At 49.6% G+C, this 17,302-nt stretch overlaps 8 protein-coding genes across 8 annotated transcripts; 3 read left to right on the top strand and 5 right to left on the bottom strand.

Moving 5' to 3' along the window:
* Window positions 1-279: 279 nt before the first annotated feature.
* MRS44_015096 (uncharacterized protein) lies at window positions 280-870 on the top strand (the record flags this gene model as incomplete). Its single annotated transcript, XM_046282642.2, has 1 exon — window positions 280-870. The coding sequence occupies one exon, from the start codon at window positions 280-282 to the stop codon at window positions 868-870; it is 591 nt and encodes a 196-aa protein (XP_046126037.1).
* Window positions 871-1,038: 168 nt separating this feature from the next.
* Window positions 1,039-3,088, bottom strand: MRS44_015095 (uncharacterized protein; the record flags this gene model as incomplete). Its single annotated transcript, XM_065619068.1, has 5 exons — window positions 1,039-1,518; window positions 1,576-2,378; window positions 2,433-2,839; window positions 2,887-2,967; window positions 3,048-3,088. 5 exons carry the CDS (start codon window positions 3,086-3,088, stop codon window positions 1,039-1,041), a joined length of 1,812 nt encoding a protein of 603 aa, XP_065475140.1.
* A 969-nt stretch (window positions 3,089-4,057) lies between these two features.
* On the bottom strand, window positions 4,058-5,013 carry MRS44_015094 (uncharacterized protein; the record flags this gene model as incomplete). The annotated part of the gene is made up of 3 exons (XM_046267796.2): window positions 4,058-4,151; window positions 4,206-4,741; window positions 4,795-5,013. 3 exons carry the CDS (start codon window positions 5,011-5,013, stop codon window positions 4,058-4,060), a joined length of 849 nt encoding a protein of 282 aa, XP_046126035.1.
* Window positions 5,014-5,952: 939 nt separating this feature from the next.
* MRS44_015093 (uncharacterized protein) lies at window positions 5,953-7,263 on the bottom strand (the record flags this gene model as incomplete). The annotated part of the gene is made up of 4 exons (XM_046280298.2): window positions 5,953-5,976; window positions 6,030-6,305; window positions 6,358-6,641; window positions 6,690-7,263. 4 exons carry the CDS (start codon window positions 7,261-7,263, stop codon window positions 5,953-5,955), a joined length of 1,158 nt encoding a protein of 385 aa, XP_046126034.1.
* Window positions 7,264-7,728: 465 nt separating this feature from the next.
* MRS44_015092 (uncharacterized protein) lies at window positions 7,729-8,682 on the bottom strand (the record flags this gene model as incomplete). Its single annotated transcript, XM_046277554.2, has 1 exon — window positions 7,729-8,682. The coding sequence occupies one exon, from the start codon at window positions 8,680-8,682 to the stop codon at window positions 7,729-7,731; it is 954 nt and encodes a 317-aa protein (XP_046126033.1).
* A 1,949-nt stretch (window positions 8,683-10,631) lies between these two features.
* Window positions 10,632-12,559, top strand: MRS44_015091 (uncharacterized protein; the record flags this gene model as incomplete). The annotated part of the gene is made up of 4 exons (XM_065619067.1): window positions 10,632-10,771; window positions 10,833-11,149; window positions 11,208-12,097; window positions 12,143-12,559. 4 exons carry the CDS (start codon window positions 10,632-10,634, stop codon window positions 12,557-12,559), a joined length of 1,764 nt encoding a protein of 587 aa, XP_065475139.1.
* A 385-nt stretch (window positions 12,560-12,944) lies between these two features.
* MRS44_015090 (uncharacterized protein) lies at window positions 12,945-14,021 on the top strand (the record flags this gene model as incomplete). Its single annotated transcript, XM_046282640.1, has 1 exon — window positions 12,945-14,021. The coding sequence occupies one exon, from the start codon at window positions 12,945-12,947 to the stop codon at window positions 14,019-14,021; it is 1,077 nt and encodes a 358-aa protein (XP_046126030.1).
* A 1,480-nt stretch (window positions 14,022-15,501) lies between these two features.
* On the bottom strand, window positions 15,502-17,151 carry MRS44_015089 (uncharacterized protein; the record flags this gene model as incomplete). The annotated part of the gene is made up of 5 exons (XM_065619066.1): window positions 15,502-16,180; window positions 16,322-16,475; window positions 16,523-16,783; window positions 16,840-16,948; window positions 17,020-17,151. 5 exons carry the CDS (start codon window positions 17,149-17,151, stop codon window positions 15,502-15,504), a joined length of 1,335 nt encoding a protein of 444 aa, XP_065475138.1.
* Window positions 17,152-17,302: the final 151 nt, after the last annotated feature.

Raw genomic sequence — 17,302 nt, 5'->3', positions numbered from 1 at the left:
ATCTCGGGCCACTTCAATACGGGAGCCACTCCGAGCTCACCGAGGGCCCCGAAGTCGCCTCCCGAGAACCGCAGGCCCATGCAGCTTCCGCCCTGAGGCTGTCTCTATATTAGACTACGATTGAGGTCTTCCTTTCCTTGTTCAGATTCACCACAGTTTTAAATCCACATCGATCATCCTTCTACCTTTAACTCACCCTCAACTGGAACATCGATCGCATATCTCTGAGCGTCACATCTTTGCATCTTCATCCTTATAAACTTTAAACTGTCAACAAAAATGGGAGAGATCACCAGAAAGAGGATTATAGTGGCCATAACTGGCGCAACCGGGGCCGCCATAGGCATTCACATCCTCTCGATCCTTCGCCGCCTTAACGTCGAAACCCATCTCATTATCAGCAAATGGGCAGCTGAGACCATCAAATACGAGACCGACTACACACCAGCTGCCGTTCGTGCTCTCGCAGATCACGCCTACAACTCATGCGACCTAGCAGCGCCGATAGCAAGCGGTTCGTACCGTGTCGACGGCATGATTGTCGCCCCATGCTCTGTTAAAACACTGGCCGCCATAAACGCGGGCATCTGCGACGATCTCATCACGCGTGCCGCTGATGTGTGCCTGAAGGAGCGGCGAAGGGTCGTCTTGTCGGTTAGAGAGACGCCACTTAGTGAGATTCACTTGAGGAATATGATGGAGGTTACGCGCGCGGGGGCCATCATCGCGCCACCTGTGGTCGGTTTCTACACGAAACCGAGTTCGGTTGATGATATCTTGGATCAGATGGTCGGGCGGTTATTGGATCTCTTTGGGCTCGAAGCTGGGAATTTTGAGAGGTGGGAAGGGATGAAAAAGAGTGATGGCTGAAGGATACCGCATATGTATCAAGAGCTGCTATTAAGGCGCGGTAGCATTGTAGATCTACTATGGCATAGCGAGGAAAGGGTTTAGAACAATAGGACTCTTGCAGATGCTTTTAATCCATGTGTATGTTTATGTCATCAACTCCTGGGGTTTTTTCAACAGAGAGTGTAATTATCTCGCCACATTGTCACCTGCTGTGTTTCTCACATTGGTCTTCAGCTCCTCCGTGGCTGCTGTTAAAGGCACCAGCTCCTCTACATCCCTTGATATTTCTCTCATTGCCTCGGCCACATGCTCAAGCAAGACAATGTCTGTTTCGCAATCGTGAGAGGCCGCCGGATGCAGCAGGTAAGTAGCCAAGCATGCAAGCGGTATGTGCGCTTGGAGGACAACAAATGTGACAGCAACAGTACCCATGGAGGGAAAAGCCACCAGAAGAAGGGCTACTATCTCGAGGATATGCCGTGATGCGTTGAGCACCAATGGGTGACTGACAACCTCAGGACCAAGGGCCTGGTTCTCTGGAATGCCCGAATGGATACTGAGAGCGCGACGGAGCATGAAGATAATACTAGTGTATCCTTCCAAAGCAACACCAGCAATCGTCCATAGCTGACCGTCAGAGTCTATCATTTTCCTAACCCAGTCGTCCTATTCTCACCGCGTTAGCTTTATAAGATTGAGGACTCTTGGGGTTGGGCTTCTCACAATTCCCCATTGTTCGTACAATGCCTCAATGTCACGGCAAAGCGCCTCGGTTTTCGAGACGAGCTCCGGGTCAGGTCTGCCTTCAGAATCCTCCAATAACTGTAAAAAGTCTAGGAGAACGAACGTCCGTCGAGAGTCGATCAAGAACCGGATTGTTGTTGTCGTTTCTTCCCCTGCTTGCGATCCAGGCTCAGCAAGCCATGGGAGGTTGACCTTGGCATCCGGTCGGCAAGCCATTATAGCGGGTGGTTTGTTGTGAATCAGACGAAAATACACATCCATGGTAACCAGCTCCCAGAAGCCTTTTCGGCTTGCATTCAGTACAGACTTGTCCAAGTTTGTCGAGTGTGAGCTGGGGTCGTTATCAAGACGGTGAAGTTCGATTTTCTCGGCATATTGACATCCGAGTTTGAACATGTTCCAGCTCAGCTCGATGTCAAAACGCTCGGCGGCTACTCGCACCTGGCAACCTTGGATTAGCGATAATACACACCAACTGAAAGCCAATACTACCATAAAGAAGGCAGCAATAAAGTCCGTAGTTGTACCCGTCGCTTGTGGCTCCCAGGCTGAGGCTGCGTCCAAACAGCGATGATATAGCTTGCTCATGGTTTTTGCGTTGTCAGAAACCGACGTGAACTGGCGACGGAGAAAGCAGCCATGGTATAAAATGCAATAATAAACAACGATAATGGCTGCATCGAGATGGACATTGGGCAGCCCGATGATATCAGGCATGAGCCGTATAAGCTGAACGTTTAACAAGGCTGGGAAAAGGTCTTCTGATAAGTGGGCGAAGTAACCTGAGAGCAACAGGGTTAGTAGTGCATCTTCGTTTGAATTAAGCAATCACTCACTTTGTATCCATGACTTTGCTAATGTCGGCTCAATGGGTTCCTCCGCAGTTGCACTGGGAGAGTTATGGCGTTCAGCTACACGCCGTTGGACTTCTTCGACGGCGTTCCGAAGGACAGGTAACGGTGCATTTGGATCTGGCGCAGTAGATGACGATTCTGAGTGCTCAGAGGCAACGTTAGCGCCAGACACAGAAGTCAAAGGGACGACTGGAAATGGAGGATCCGATTCGACACTAGTACCGGCGTCAATAGCAAGGTCTGGTTCGAATTGATTCTGAAATGCGTCTTCCGGGGAGGCATCAAACTCGGGCGAGTCATCCAATGGCCTTTGAAGGTTCTGACAACGGCAGTTTTGTTCAATTCGATCTAGTCGCTGTAGAATCGTGTCCAAGGTCGCCTCAATCGATCTGACACGTCAACTTACGTGTTTGCCAAGTCAAAGCCCACCACTCACCCTACACGGTCCCCGGTAGTCGTGACGGGTTTCCTGGGTACCCGACGAACATAGACACATTCAGTATCTTGCTCCTGGCACCTGTTACATCCGGGCAAGCGGCGGTCACAACGGATCTTGTCGCGTTAGTGGAGTTTGATCGAGAACACAACAGCACCGACCTTTTTAACCCTGCACCTTTTGCACTGGGATGGTCAGCCATTGTGCAAACTGCGCGCGCAATTGTCTATGGATCAATTCAGTTTTCTACAGACTCACCGAGATTGGGTTTATCAGTGGCGCGTCTGCCATGACGTTGACGAATTCTGGACTGAAGCTGGAAATGAGCAATGGTTCTGATTCTCACCACTCACGATGAAGGGACCCGAACGGTTATAGTGATTGAACTATGCTTATTAGCGATCTCGGAGAAAGGGGTTGAAATTCTCATACAGGGGTTGTCGATCAGGCCAGGGCTCGTTAATTCTCATCTAACCCAACTCAGAACTCAGGGGGCAGGATTCTGTCCACCACGTGACCTGTCCTGCCACCATTGCATTATTGCGGTGCAAGTCGCGGATCATTTCCAACAGGCAATTGGCAACATCTAACTCTATCATCTCTGTTATTAGCGCCAGAGAAGATCGTTCTGCCAGTCAAAGACACCGTAGGTGTACACACAGATACGAAACCCCTGCAGAGATCGTCACACGTCACCTCACCCGTGAACGATCTTCTGGCCCAGTTAACCCATCAAGGGCCGGGCTTCAACTATAATAAAGAATACATTGTCAAGTCACCTGTTAACGTTACACTCAAATGACAGCATCGAGATCAGCCAAAGCCATCATGCTCAACAAACGGCCGAGATACATTGCAGGTCTTTAGTCCAACTGGTGCTAGATGAGTCTTCCGCCACATGTCGGTCTCGTAAACTGTGAATATGACCTTCCTGACTCTCTGCAGGTTTATCTTGGCCCTGTTTTCGCTTGCCAAACCCTCAGCTACTTTCACCTCCGCCTCGCCATTTTCGCTGAAGAACGAGTCCAGCTGACTTACAACAACCACTCTATACGCACACCGGTTAGTTTCATTCAACCTATTGAGTGTGCTATGGGATCTAGCGTAACTCACCTCCTCGTCCCCTTCCGCCTCATGAAATTGAGAATCGAGATACATCTGTTTCTTCCACCTAAGCCTTGGGCTTGCAGCTTGCGCGCAGCTTCTTCCAAAGACTATGCATTCGCTTGGCTTGTCCAGGTGTGAACCTTTGGGGACCGCAATCACTATCCTCTGTTAGTGGCTCAACTTTGAAACCCGTAGAATGGGTAAAGACTCACGGGCTAATGTAGGTCATGAAGTTGTCCACTGGGTCCAGGCCCGGCTGATCGGGGCAAGTATCGCGACCTGGCTCCGGACAGTCCCCATCGCTCACTGGATACGCCTCGGCGGGAGTATCGTCAACGCCGTCTCCTGGCTCCTCACAGCCATTCTCAAATGTGTGCTCAAGACCAAGCCAGTGTCCAACTTCATGGACAGTGACAAAACCATACGTTGTGGGAAGTTGACCAGGGTTTTCAGATCTCATGAGGCAACCGTCGTTGACAATGTCTTGGCTAGTGGGGTTAGGGATCGGCAGCTCGCATTTTCCACCGGGGATCATGTCCTTGATATAGAAGAGATTTAGATCCTTGTAACTTCCCTTCCGAAGGGCCGCTCTGAAGTCAGGCTCAGTGGGTTCCTCCACGGGGCTACCTCCGGGGTTGTCGGCCCAAGACTCATTGATAGACCTGGTGGTCTCGATCAATTTAAAAGAAAAGTCCCAAGGCTTATAGCTCTTGTTGAGCAGATCGATCTGGCCCTTTACGGTTTCATCCTATAGAAAGAATATGAGCACGCATTCGAAGTTTCTTGAATGGAGGGACTCACAGTGATGTATCCATCTTCCTCCTTGTCACTTGCTCCAATAACATGGACGTATGTATTGATGGTGACGTGTTTTCTGCCTCCTCGAATCTCCAAATCTCCCTTGAGGTTCTCAGTTACAGCCCTCAAAGCGTGGCTAGAAGGTGAGGTGCCGCAAGGAGACTGAGCAGCTGTGGCAGCGCCAGCCCAAAGGCCAAAAGCGACACTCGATTGAATACGCATGTTGAAATGGTGTTTGGGGGTAGATAGAGTAGCGAGTTTGATGAAGATGAGAGTGAATCATGCGACATGTTCCCTTTTTAAATCTTTGATAAACATCCTACTTCGCCTAAATGCCCTTTGGTTTAAATCCTTCGCTTTACTGCGCCCCCTCTGCTTGGATCCTTCGCTTCACCGATCGTCCACCGCTTGGTCTGGTATGAAAGATCCGCAGCTGTGAGTTTCCCCTGGCTAAATCCTCCAGAAAAGTGGAACGATGCAGCAAGGGTCACGTTGGGCTTGCAAGGAAGGATTCACAGCCACATCCCAACCTGGGCGAAAACCAATGGAACTTTTTACGAACCGCTCGTATTTTAAGCAATCATTGCTTGGTTACCATATTAGTAGTCACGTGCAGGACCTTACAAGGGATTGTAAGCCCAGGAACTAACAGATTTAAGGAATATTATTGCATTCCTATTGGCTCTCTCGGTAAAGATGCCTAAACAGCAGCTATATCGCGCTCGTACGAGGCAGGACAAGTTTTAAACAGGCAACGACAGAGTTGCTTTCTTTTTGGATAAAACACGCAAGCTACTACGTAACTAGGTACGTTTCGGTGTTTTCCCAATGGGGAGACTTGCGAGGTAGTTTTGCGGGGGAGCCTGCCACCTCGCCAAAGAGTGCTTGTCAAAAAGCGGGCATGGGTAGGAAACAATATTTATACTTCCCAGAGAAACAAAGATCCATTTCTTACGCACTACCTATTATCTATAGGAGAGAAGGTTCAAGGGGATTTTACAAGGGTATTCAAGTTGTGGCTCACAGAAACAAGTTGAAAACATTCGCTAGAATAATGGGCCCGAATCACCGGATCAGCATCCTGCGTGCTACGAAGCCTTTGAGACGGAATTAATTCTGAACTCAATATCTTCCTTTCCTATACGATAACATTTAAATGATCTAACTAGGCCTGGGTCGGTAAGGCTGCCAATGGTGAGCCTCAGTTCATCGACGGTTATTGTAGGGTAGGTACTCACCAGTTGCTTTGGCGGAACATCGATCCAAGCCCCCATCTGAATCTGATTATGATTGGCGGCCGTGAGAGAAAGATCATACTTTTGGGGCTTTGTCCACGAGAAATAAAAGCTCATTGGAAACCCTGGATCATATGGCGCTGCTTCATGGATGGCGTCGATATCCTCTCTAGAGAGCTCCACACGCAGCGCATCGGACATGGCGTTGACGTGGGCGACAGTGTTTACGCCGACAATCGGAAACACGTAAGTCGATTGATGGAACAAATAAGAGAGTGCCTAAGGCCGAATTAGTTACTAACTCTGGAGTTAATGGTAAATGTCCACTTACTATTGCCTGAAACGACGTTCCCTTGGCACCTGCAATCTTTTCCAGTGCTTCAGACACCGCAAGATCTCTCTGACTTGGGGTCGCTTGGAGAGCATCCGGATCGTTTGCTCTTGCTTGCCTCTGTTCTGCAGAAAGCAGTTGACCGCTGCCCAGTGCAGACCAAGGAACTATCGCCATTCCCTGGTCTTCGCACATGGGAATGATCTCACCTTCCATGTCACGGCATGAAGCATTCCATTTGCCCTGATATACAGAGAATGGGGTGAGCCCGTGTTGTCTTGCGTCTAGAACATGTCAGAGATGATTGCAATCGAGGCTGAAGCGGAACTTACAGGCGTTTGCCTTGACAACTATCCAAGCTGGGGTGTCTGAGATGCCCAAGTAGAGCACCTCCTTGGCCATGACATGGGCATGCAGTCCCCTCATGACCTCCTCGACCGAGGTTGTAAAGTCCCACCAGTGCACGTACAGAATATCAATGTAGTCGGTTCTTAGCTTTTCCAAGCTGCAACGAACTGATACATGCATGCTCTTGACAGAGTTTCCAAGAAAGTTGGTCTGGAGAGGCGTATTCTCCCTATCGTGGGCGCGATAGTGAGCACTGTACTTTGTAGCAATTACCATTTGATCCCTGGTTCCGCGCTCTTCCATCCACTGCCCAATGAGCTTCTCCGAGTCCTCGGAGTTGTAGACGTTGGAGGTGTCGATAAAGTTGCCTCCGATCTTGAAAAATGCGTCGAGTAACTCGAAGGGGTCTTCGTTTTTGCCCGTGTACTCGGCCCAACTGTTGCCGATGCTGATTCCACCAAGACATATGGGAGAGACTTTGACTGCCGCATTTGGGGAGAGAACACGGTGATAACCCATTGGGGAGTTGGGCTTTGGTGGAGGTTGAAAAAGAGACATGTTGGTTGGTTTGATTTGGTGAAGTTGGTGGTTGGGGTTGGGGTTGGTGATGCGTGTTAATGAAGGAAGAGTTGAGCACTTCGATTTACTGGGAGATTTGGGCTATATATAGCCAGAAAAAACTTCTTCCCTTCATCTACGCTGCCAGAGAGTTTCGTCATCGATATCAAAGTCCTCGAGCCACATCTGAACCCTCCAGTCAAAGGGCAAGATCGAGTGATGGCAACGCGAGGTGACCACCCGGAGGTCGCTCGCCCCGCACGCTAATGCGACCTGCTGACATTGGCACATCGGGCTTTTTGGCTCGTGGCCTGACGTCCCAAGAAGGTAATTTGAACCACATTTGTGTCATCTTGAAGTCGAACTTTATTAGATTGGCCTTTGGTCTTCGATGGTTCCTCAATGAGGCAGTGAACAAGGAAAGAGGACAATTATTCCAAGCCCCACCGCTGCTGGGACAACCACCTACTGTACAGATCTGCCAAGTCTGCCCTTCATCACATCCAGAATCTCACTCGCTCGAAGAACAGGGCCAACGTGTCCCTCTCCTTCGAGACGTCTCAACTCGGCGTTTGGCAGCAGCTGACTTGCTTTTTCGGCCATGGCAATCGGCACGTGAATATCCTCTGTGCCATGCCAGATGAAAAGACGGTCTGCATCTTCTATCTCCTCAATCTTGTACCCCCAATCACTTCCAAGCAATGCATACTCCTGGGCAAATGTCTGTCCGCCTGGCTTCAACGCCTCGCGGGAGCCGGCCACGATGGCGTCCCTATAGCCGCCAATGTTGTCGTAAAAGACAACGCGGTCTGCGGCAGGTATGGTCTTCATCATCTCCATCATCTTGCTCACATAGACTTCGGGGTGCTCCTCGTCTCGCGCAGCCGACGATTGGGTATAATCCACGATCCAGGCAAGAAGAGAGGGAACCCAAGGAGCGATACGAAGCAAAAGAATGTTTAGAAACTTCATGCCTGCGAGTCCAAACGAGATCGGGTAGACGCTGGAGCAGAGGGCAACCCCAGTGAGCCGGTCTTTCGGCAGCGACCGCAAGCATGCCAAAGCATAGGGTCCGCCACCAGATGCGCCTATTATAGCAAATCGGGGGATGGAGAAGTGGTCGGCAACAGCGAGTACGTCGGACGGCCAGTCGAGGAATTGCCGACCAGGCTGGGGCGTGGAGCCAGCATAGCCAGGACGGTCGAGGGCGACAATCTGAATGCCTCGCTCGAGGGCGGCATTGTGCATCATGTATGCCTCGTCGTGGGAGCTGGGGACGCCGTGAAAGTAGAAGACGACCGGAAGATTCTCTGTCCCAGGTTCTGCATCCCTGTCAGCGCCGAAGACGCCAAAGGATAAGATGCGACCGTCGGGAAGCGTTAGAGTCTGGGTTTTCGCGCTGAAGAACGAACTACTCATGGCGGGATTGATCTATGGACGATGAAGGCTGATTTAGTAACGGCAAAGGTCGTTTGAGAGGATGAACTGTCTGGAGACGAGGCCACACAAGGCAGAGACGAGGGGAAGACTTGGGGGTGGCATGATCTGACATTGCCCATAACAAGCTTAGTACAATATAGAGGGTTTGCTAAAGGAACAAACCAGCTGGATAAGTATCACAAGTTTCCGATAAGCTCATGTCACTCTTATCTAGTATGTAGCAACGGGGTTGGTTAGTGAGCTGAAAAGTATTCTTTCCAGAACTTGGCCTCGACATCAACATCAGAGACCTGCTTGCATGTCGACCTAATTTCACAAGCTTTTACAAAATGTTAGCTGAATCACCAGGAGAGACTGGACATGGATTTTTACCGACACCTGAGAAATAGATGCCTACTTGTGTTCCCCTTTTTTACTCAAGCCGACGAAGATAAATTTTGTCAAAGACTCTGCTTCGGATACCTGTGAATATTCTCAATTATCACGTTCTGCGCCATATCATAGTCGATTTTTTTGGTCAAGAAGATATGAATTCGAAGGAATTGATCGTTCGACGCGTCTGGAATTTTTGCATGGACGGTCTTCGAGAGCGCCAAGTTGTGACTCAAACCATTCAAAGGAAGTGACATCTCAGGTCATAAAGATAAATTCGACACGAAGCAGACACTCAAGACCATTATTGTTGTTGCGCATATGCCAGATGTTCTTCAAGACAGAGGTCCATGGTCTTATGCCCATCCCCGCTCCCATTAAGGTGGCTTTCTCCGTATCGAAAACGTCTTCGGCTGGGGCACCGTACGGCTCGTCCATTCTTAGCGATGTCATCTACTAGCTATTTTGTAGGAAGACCTCGTAAATGGCCGCTGGATCCACTGAAGCCTCTTCGAAGACCCTGGATAATCTTGTATTGCATCATTTGCATGCCAGGGAAAAGACTAAAGAGAAAGAGACCACCGTGCTAGCATTAGGATATGATGCTATGAAGTGTCGATATTGCCATTCTTGATATAGTTGAAGCCCGGCCCTTAATGGGATAACTAAGCGGATAAATAGAAAGAAGGATGTCTCGAACTGAACTACGGAAGCGAGTTGAGACGGGACATAGAAGGCAGGATGATGACACTTACTGGAGATATTAATATCTCAAGTGCAATTACTTATACCCGTTCATCATTACCACCTCGGAGGTATTTACCAAGCGCCATACTATCTTTGAGTATAACCTCTGGCCGCAGCGGCATTTGAGCCATCATCGGATATGCCCTTTTGTGTTCTCGTGCGGGGCGGTTGAGGAACTTTGGCGGCTGATAATGATGGAGGGGGATGAATATTCATTTAAAAGAACATCAAATTTCCATGCTTAGCCTTTTTGAGATTATTAGTTGCGCATTATGAAGTTATCGGATTATTTCGCCGAATCCTCTACCTCCACGAGACCCACGAGTGCCTTTTTCCTTCCACAGGCCTATTCCATCTAATCCCTAGATATATATCCCGTGAATTGAACATCATGCCACCGGCCATCTCAAGCTTGCAGCCGCAAATACGGCAAGCATGTGAGCCATGCCGGTAAGTACATCTTACCTTTAGAGTGCACCGCGGCCTCTGCAAAACTCACCGTCAACTAGCCGGAAGAAGACGAAATGCACGGGAGAAAGGCCGACCTGCTCTTACTGCAAGCGTCTCAAAACTGAATGTTTCTATATGCCAAGAAGTCGTTCGTGTGCTCAAGGGTTCGGAAAAAGGGAAGCCATCGACGCGTTGTAAGTCGCGGGTTTCCAAGACAAAAGTGGAAGCTCATTATAATCAGGACCAGACCGACTAGAACAAGGGCGCGAAGGCATCAAGAATCTAATCTTAACTCTATTCTGGGGCTCATCAATAGTTCTAACACTGTTGTTAACCCTCTGCTGGGCTCAGCGATATCCATGGCTACCCAGTTCGAGGCTTCACCTGGCATGGTATCATCAAGCCATTCGCCCACAAGACCTGTGTCCTCATACTCTCTCAGGTCATCTGGCCGTCTTCCAGATGCACTTGGCACGCCGCAGCGATTCTCTCCATCAAGGTTCATTCCTCAATTTCTAGAACATGCCGCTCAATGTCCACTGACGTCACTTCTTCCTCAGGCCGGAGCCATCTCCTGAAGCCCTCGAGCACTTTATCGAGGTCTACCGGCTCAGACTTCACCTTCAGCCATTGCCCTTGTTTAGCCTCCAAAACCTCACCCAACAACTTCTTACCGGACCCCGGTTTCTTTTGTGGGCTTTCATGGCTCTTATGATGAACTTTTCCACTCATGAGTTTTATGAAGATAACGAGCCCGCTGCAAAGAACCTTTACGCACGACTGGCAGAGGAGGCCACTATGCAGTTGGTCTTTGAGGGGGTTCCGACAGTAGAGCTCACACAAGCCTTGTGTCTTGTAGCTCTAAAACATATCAGAAGTAGGTGTCTCTTGCCTTAACAGAATAGTCAAGACAAGCAGCTAATAAGATGCTCAAGCCCAGCAGCTTGCTCAAGCTTGGGTGGTCATCGGAGCTGCTTCGCGACTGGAAGCCCTGCGTGCCCTCTCGAATGATAGTAGCCCGGCTTCTGAAGGCGACTCCATCTCTAGGGCTCACTGGAGTGTTTTTGCGCTTGAAAGAATCTTCATCCCTTTCAAATCAAACATTACAGCCATTCGCGTTCCTGATTATCCTCTCAGCGCACCGTGGCCCCCTCCCCCTTTATCCGCCAATGGATATGATACTAGCTCAAAGGTCCAGGGCTCAGTATCCAGATTGAAAGATATTGGCATCAATGGGCATGGTCTCCGCATCATCGACATCTGGGGTAAAGTACGATGTTACCTACACCGATTACGGCAGGGCATGGTCGAGAAATCATGGTCGCCCGAATCAACCCACACGAGATTATGTGTCGAGATGGTTGAGTATGAAGCCCAGCTCAACACGCAATACTTCTTATGCAACGCCTCACTACCTGACCGAACCACAGTAGAAGTGTCCCAGAACCGCGAGTACTGGAACCCTTGGATAACGAGTCAACTTCTCTGGCACGCTTGCCACGTTATCCTCAACCATCCGTTTATCCACACATTTCTGCTGCGTTCCCCCGAGGGCATCCCTCCATCCTGTCTGTTCCTTCAGCAAAGAGCGGACCTAGCCATATACCACACAGGCTGGCTATTTCGAATGCTTGAAGAATGCCGTAACCTGACAGACGTAGTCGATCCGATTATCACCGATGCGATTGCGGCAGCTTCGACAGCACTGTGGCTATTCCAGTTCTCCAGAGATGCAAAGGTGTCTCGAAGGGCTCAAGAGAACTTGGCTAAATGCGATGCATTTTTGAATCATGTGGCCCAGACTTGGCCACACATTTCCCAAAAGGTAGGCAATGCATCCTACTTTACCGGAGCTGGGAAAGATTTCTAGATCGAAAGGGCTAACACGGATGGACAGCTGAACACATTGAGAAAGCTTCAAGCTTTGGCTGAGTCGATCCGCCTACAGAGTTCAGATCAAGACACGACAATCAGCTTCCAGCCCGCATGGTTCTGGGAGCTTTTGGATCCGAAAGTTTGCAACAATACGCAAAATGGCCTCCAAAAGGTTAACAAGCTCTCTACACAGAGACTAGGGCACAGTGGCGACTCGAGGATATGCCTCAAGAGTCACTTTGTCATGCCGCTGGATGAAGACGAACACCTACTCGGGGGAGAACAACCGTCAGACTCCCATATGAACATAGGAGACTCTCTATTCGTCATGCCGGAGGAGTTGGAATTGTTCGACATTGATTCATTGTCGCTTGATTTTCTTCACAATAGCTCATGGCAGCCAGGGCTATGACAGCCGAGGTACTCCATCTCTGAGACCCGTTGAAGGATGGAGAAGACGATTTTCAGGAAGCACAATTTGTCGCAGGGCCGGTTGTGGCTCAAAATAGGACGAATCTCATCACACGAAGCGGTCGTAAAACTGGGGACGGAGGCTTGTGGGTACGGAACCTTGTGGGTACGGAGGAAGTTGATGGAGCGACAGTCAAAGAGACTGGGCTTCCAGGTTAATTCATTGGATGGCGGGACGGAGAGAAGTTCCTTTCTCACTCACAGGGACTTCTTGTTCGTGCCCTTGTCTCATTATAAATACCCATGCCAACTAGTATCATGTATCCAACGCCCCCATCACTTCAGTTCAGCCCATCTCCTTCTCATCCATCCAGTCAATAACTACCATGACACAAACAAAAGAGATCGGAAACAACTGCGTCGTCACCGATAGAGGCGGCATCGTGGAGAACATTCATCGTGTTCATGTCGCAGTTACCGACTCCCAGGGCAACGTCCTCTTTGCCATTGGCAACCCCTCGAGAGTCACCCTTGCTCGATCCGCAGCCAAACCAGCCCAGGCTATCGCCGTCATTGAAACCGGCGCCTTTGACAACGCGGGTTTCGGAGAGGCTGACCTCGCTCTCATGTGTGCTTCACATAGCTGTGAAGACAGACACATCGACCGAGCCAGAAAAATGCTAGCCAAGGCCGGCGTCCACGAAGAACAATACCGCTGCGGTGGCCATGCCTCCCTATCCGACTTCGTCAACAAACGCTGGATCAGGGCGGGAATCGAGCCGTTAGGAGGCATATACAACAACTGCTCTGGCAAGCATGCTGCTATGATGGCTGGTGCTCTCGCTCTAGGCTCCAGTGTCGAGGACTACCACCTTCCAGATCACCCGATGCAGACTTTGGTGAAGCAAGTAGTAGAGGATCTTTGCCCTAATCCTACCCTTATCCAATGGGGAATTGATGGCTGCAATCTGCCTGCTCCTGCCTTTCCTCTCTCCTATTTGGGGCGCATCTACGCCCTCTTCGCAGCGGCGGCGGATCAGGCTGAACAGAAGGAGGAGTCTGGTTCACGAACCAAGAACCTCTCACGCGTGTTTCATGCCATGACAAACCACCCAGAATGTGTAGGAGGAGACGGGAGGTTCTGTACAGAGCTCATGGAGGTATACCAGGGACAGTTGATCGGCAAGCTAGGTGCCGATGGCTGTTACGGAGTCGGCATTCGCGAGTCTGAGCAGACCAGAAGCCTAGGCGCACGTGACGCACTGGGCATCGCAGTCAAGGTTGATGACGGAAGTATCGAGATTCTCTACGCCGTGGTCGTGGAGGTTTTGGAGCAGCTCGACATTGGTACGCCAGAAATAAGACAATCCCTGGGAAAATGGCATCACCTAGAGAGGAGGAACACAATGGGCGTTAAGACGGGATCTGTGTATCTAGATATTAAGCTGCAGGCGGTCTCATAGAACAACCAATGAATGTCCCTCTCCCCGTTTCTAACTAGAGCTAATAACAATACTAGCACGAGCCCGTCTCAACGGGAGGTGAGACTATCTTGACACTGAGTTTCTCAAAGAATATATTCTTACACCCATCACAGGGTCATGAATCTGCGGGACCAGAAGCTTTTTTATAGTCAGCTGACGGCCTATCATCCAAATGTCTACCGAGTACTGTTCTCTTGTAATCAATGTCATCTCTAAAGAGATCGTCGCTTATAATAGCAAAAGATATAGTTGCCAATATATGACGGCATTGAAGCCCAATACCATAAGACACTGTAGACTGTACCCATGGTCAGTGAGCGGTGCGGTAGGAGATGGCACATGTTCGCCAGAGGGGCCATCACAACGAATGCGGCATGGCGAATCCCACTGCGCCTTTTCATCATTGTCCCTACCATCGTCATGTCCTCGATCTAGTTTATTCTAGAGGTTCGTATATCTCTAGCGAAAAAGACTCGACACAGGCAACGAGTAATGCCTCTCAGTCTCCGCGATGGTTGTTGACCCGCTGATGTGAACATGCAAATCGGCGTTGCGGGTATTGTCAAGACTCCAAGCTCGCGAGCTGGAGCTTAGGAGGATCCACCAGAGCATCATTCTGTTAAGAGTTGGGCCAAGTAGTTCCAGTGTACGGAGCAGGGGATGGAAGAGGCCAGCGAATCAGTGTCTGTCAAGACCTGCAGTAAAGTGGTGCTAATTGGCTCCCTGCTTTCCCGATAGGGGATTAAAAAGGTCCCTTTTACGTGCCCTGGATCTTGGTGCGGCTATATCCATGATAGCTTATCCATTCGACTAGTATAATATCAGAAGACATGCTAAAAGCTTGGGTGAGTTGCATCTCTTAGGACGATAGATGCGAGACATGTGCTCTTGACAGAAGTTACGCTTCGCAGTCACATCGCGACTTACAGGAAACGATCTCAGCGCCCGGCAATACATTCAAAGCGAGAATCTAATTCATTCTATTCAGAAAAATAGCTTCTGAGATTTAGGTTACCCTGTTGTGTTGGTAGCATGAGGTTCAATGTCCATGTCACGTTGGCCAGCTAAATTGTGGCCCATATCACCCGACTTCCATCTTTCAGGTCAATTGTGATGTTAAATACCTATTCATTCAACACCAAAAGACTTTGGTTATCTTATTATGCAGTTGTGCTGCCATGCCGTCATCTACTGAATGTCATCTTCGGTCTTCTGGCTCAGTTATCCCATCGAGGGCCGGGTTTCAGAGTCAACTTCTTTGCCTCTGTTGCCGATACACTCTTTTCATGCAAGAAAGACGATCTAAAAGCAAAGACACATAGAGAAACAAAATCTTATAAGCTATCAAGAAGTAAAGTCTTTGCGTAAAATTTGAATGTTACTTATACTTCCTAAGGTGCTTTATACTTGAGCCTTGGATGAGGTTCAGGCGATGATTCTACCTAACATGACACCCCTTCTAGTAACCCCCGTGCTTAGCATCATCAGACGGATGGGTAGAGCCAGGAATATCTCCGTATGACTCAATCTCATCCATCACGTTTGTCAAGATGCTCAATCCCTTCTCCAGCTCCTCGTCGGAGATGGTCAACGCCATGTGCACACGAATAGCAGCCTTGGTGGGATAGATGAACAGCCCCTTCTGCCACGCAAGTCTCGCAACACGACGAGGGGTGACAGTGCCATACTTTTGCTCGGTCGCAATGCTCATGTCGGCGCCTCGAGAGGTAACGTACTTGATCCAGGGGTAGTTCCACTTGGATGTAGTCTCCTTCCACCTGGCTTCAATCGCGAACGCCTTTTCACAAAGCTTCTCCTCATCGTAGATCTTCAAGGCTGCGGTGGTGGCTGCAACAGCTGCAGGGGCCATGGTAAAGGTACCTCCAGTTTGGAACGACTCAACAAGTGACATGGCCTGGTTGTTTCCAAGAACGTATGAAGCCGGGAACGCTCCGCCAGTGATGGACTTGCCCAGAGTAATCATATCAGGCTTACTCTCAGGACCCAGCCAATCACTGCAGAGGAACTTTCCAGTCTTGGCGGAACCCATTCGTATCTCATCAGAGATGAAGAGAATGTTGTACTTTTTGCACAGCTGGCGGACTCCGCTGGCAAAGTCGATCTCCTCCTGAAAGGTACTAGATGAAGAGTCAGCGTTGTCATTGAATAGTGAAAAACACCATCGACACCAAGGCCAGTCGGATGCGACCAAGCTGCCAATGAGCAGAGATAACAAAGCGATCATGATCCGGGCTAAGAAAGACAAGGATGGCACTCACGGCAGCTTTCCATGGATACACTCCATAATGACGCCACTAATTCGGCTATGAAACTCCTCAAACACAGCCTCAAAGTCTTCGATGTGGCCGTATCGGAGCAGCTCGCCCGTCCGGGGGTGTCGGTTGGTGATATTCCTGCTAAACACGGCATAGCCTAGCAAAGTTAGCACTTGCCAAAAGACATCCGAATATGATGCTAACCTTCTTGGCTACCAGGTGTCATAATGGGCCAGATGCCCGAGGTCAAGCCATGGTAATTGTCCGAGGTTCCAAGAACGAGAACCTCCTCTGGAGCAATTCCCTTGTGTACAATACCCCACTTGCGAGCAATTTTACAAGCAGTATCAGCAGCTTCAGCGCCTGAAACCATGGCTGTCACCTTGTCGTAGCCAAATCTCTCGCAAAGCTCCTTGGCCAATTTCGGCCATCCTGCGTAGTGAGTAGACATGTTGATAAGGGTAGCTAAAGCACAGGAGTTAGCTGGACCAGGAGAAACACAAAGAATTTTGGAGGTTCACTCTTTCGCATGGTTTCGACAACAGCCTCGATCAGCTTGGGATGGCCATGTCCAATGTTGGTGGCACTAAACATGGTGACAAAGTCGATGATTTCCCTTCCATCGACATCCTATCAGTGAGACGGAAGATCCCTATGTTAGTCGTCCAATTCAAGAACTGATACAGGCTGGGGTCACATACAATGAGGGTGGAACCCTTGCCTGACACAAGGAAGCCTGGAGTGGGCGCGAAACCACCGACGGAGTACTTCTCCTCAAGCTGCAGCAGCTCTTGGGCAGCGTTAGAGAGGGGTTCGCCAGACTTAGTAGACATCTTGTTGGTATGTTACTTGAATATGAAGAAAGTTTTTGATCTGTTTCAGTCTAGAGAGCCCAGATTATCATGTTGAGAGCAGCAAGGTCAGTTATATAGGCATTTTCGACTTCAAAGGTCCACCCTCCTGTTTCCATTTTCTTCTCAGGCA

This window comes from Fusarium solani, assembly GCF_023522795.1.
Source record: "Fusarium solani strain SB1 chromosome Unknown bctg00000011, whole genome shotgun sequence".
Taxonomy (NCBI): Eukaryota; Fungi; Ascomycota; class Sordariomycetes; order Hypocreales; family Nectriaceae; genus Fusarium; species Fusarium solani.
Note: the sequence above shows the minus strand (reverse complement) of the source record. Positions and strands in the feature narration are given on the sequence as shown.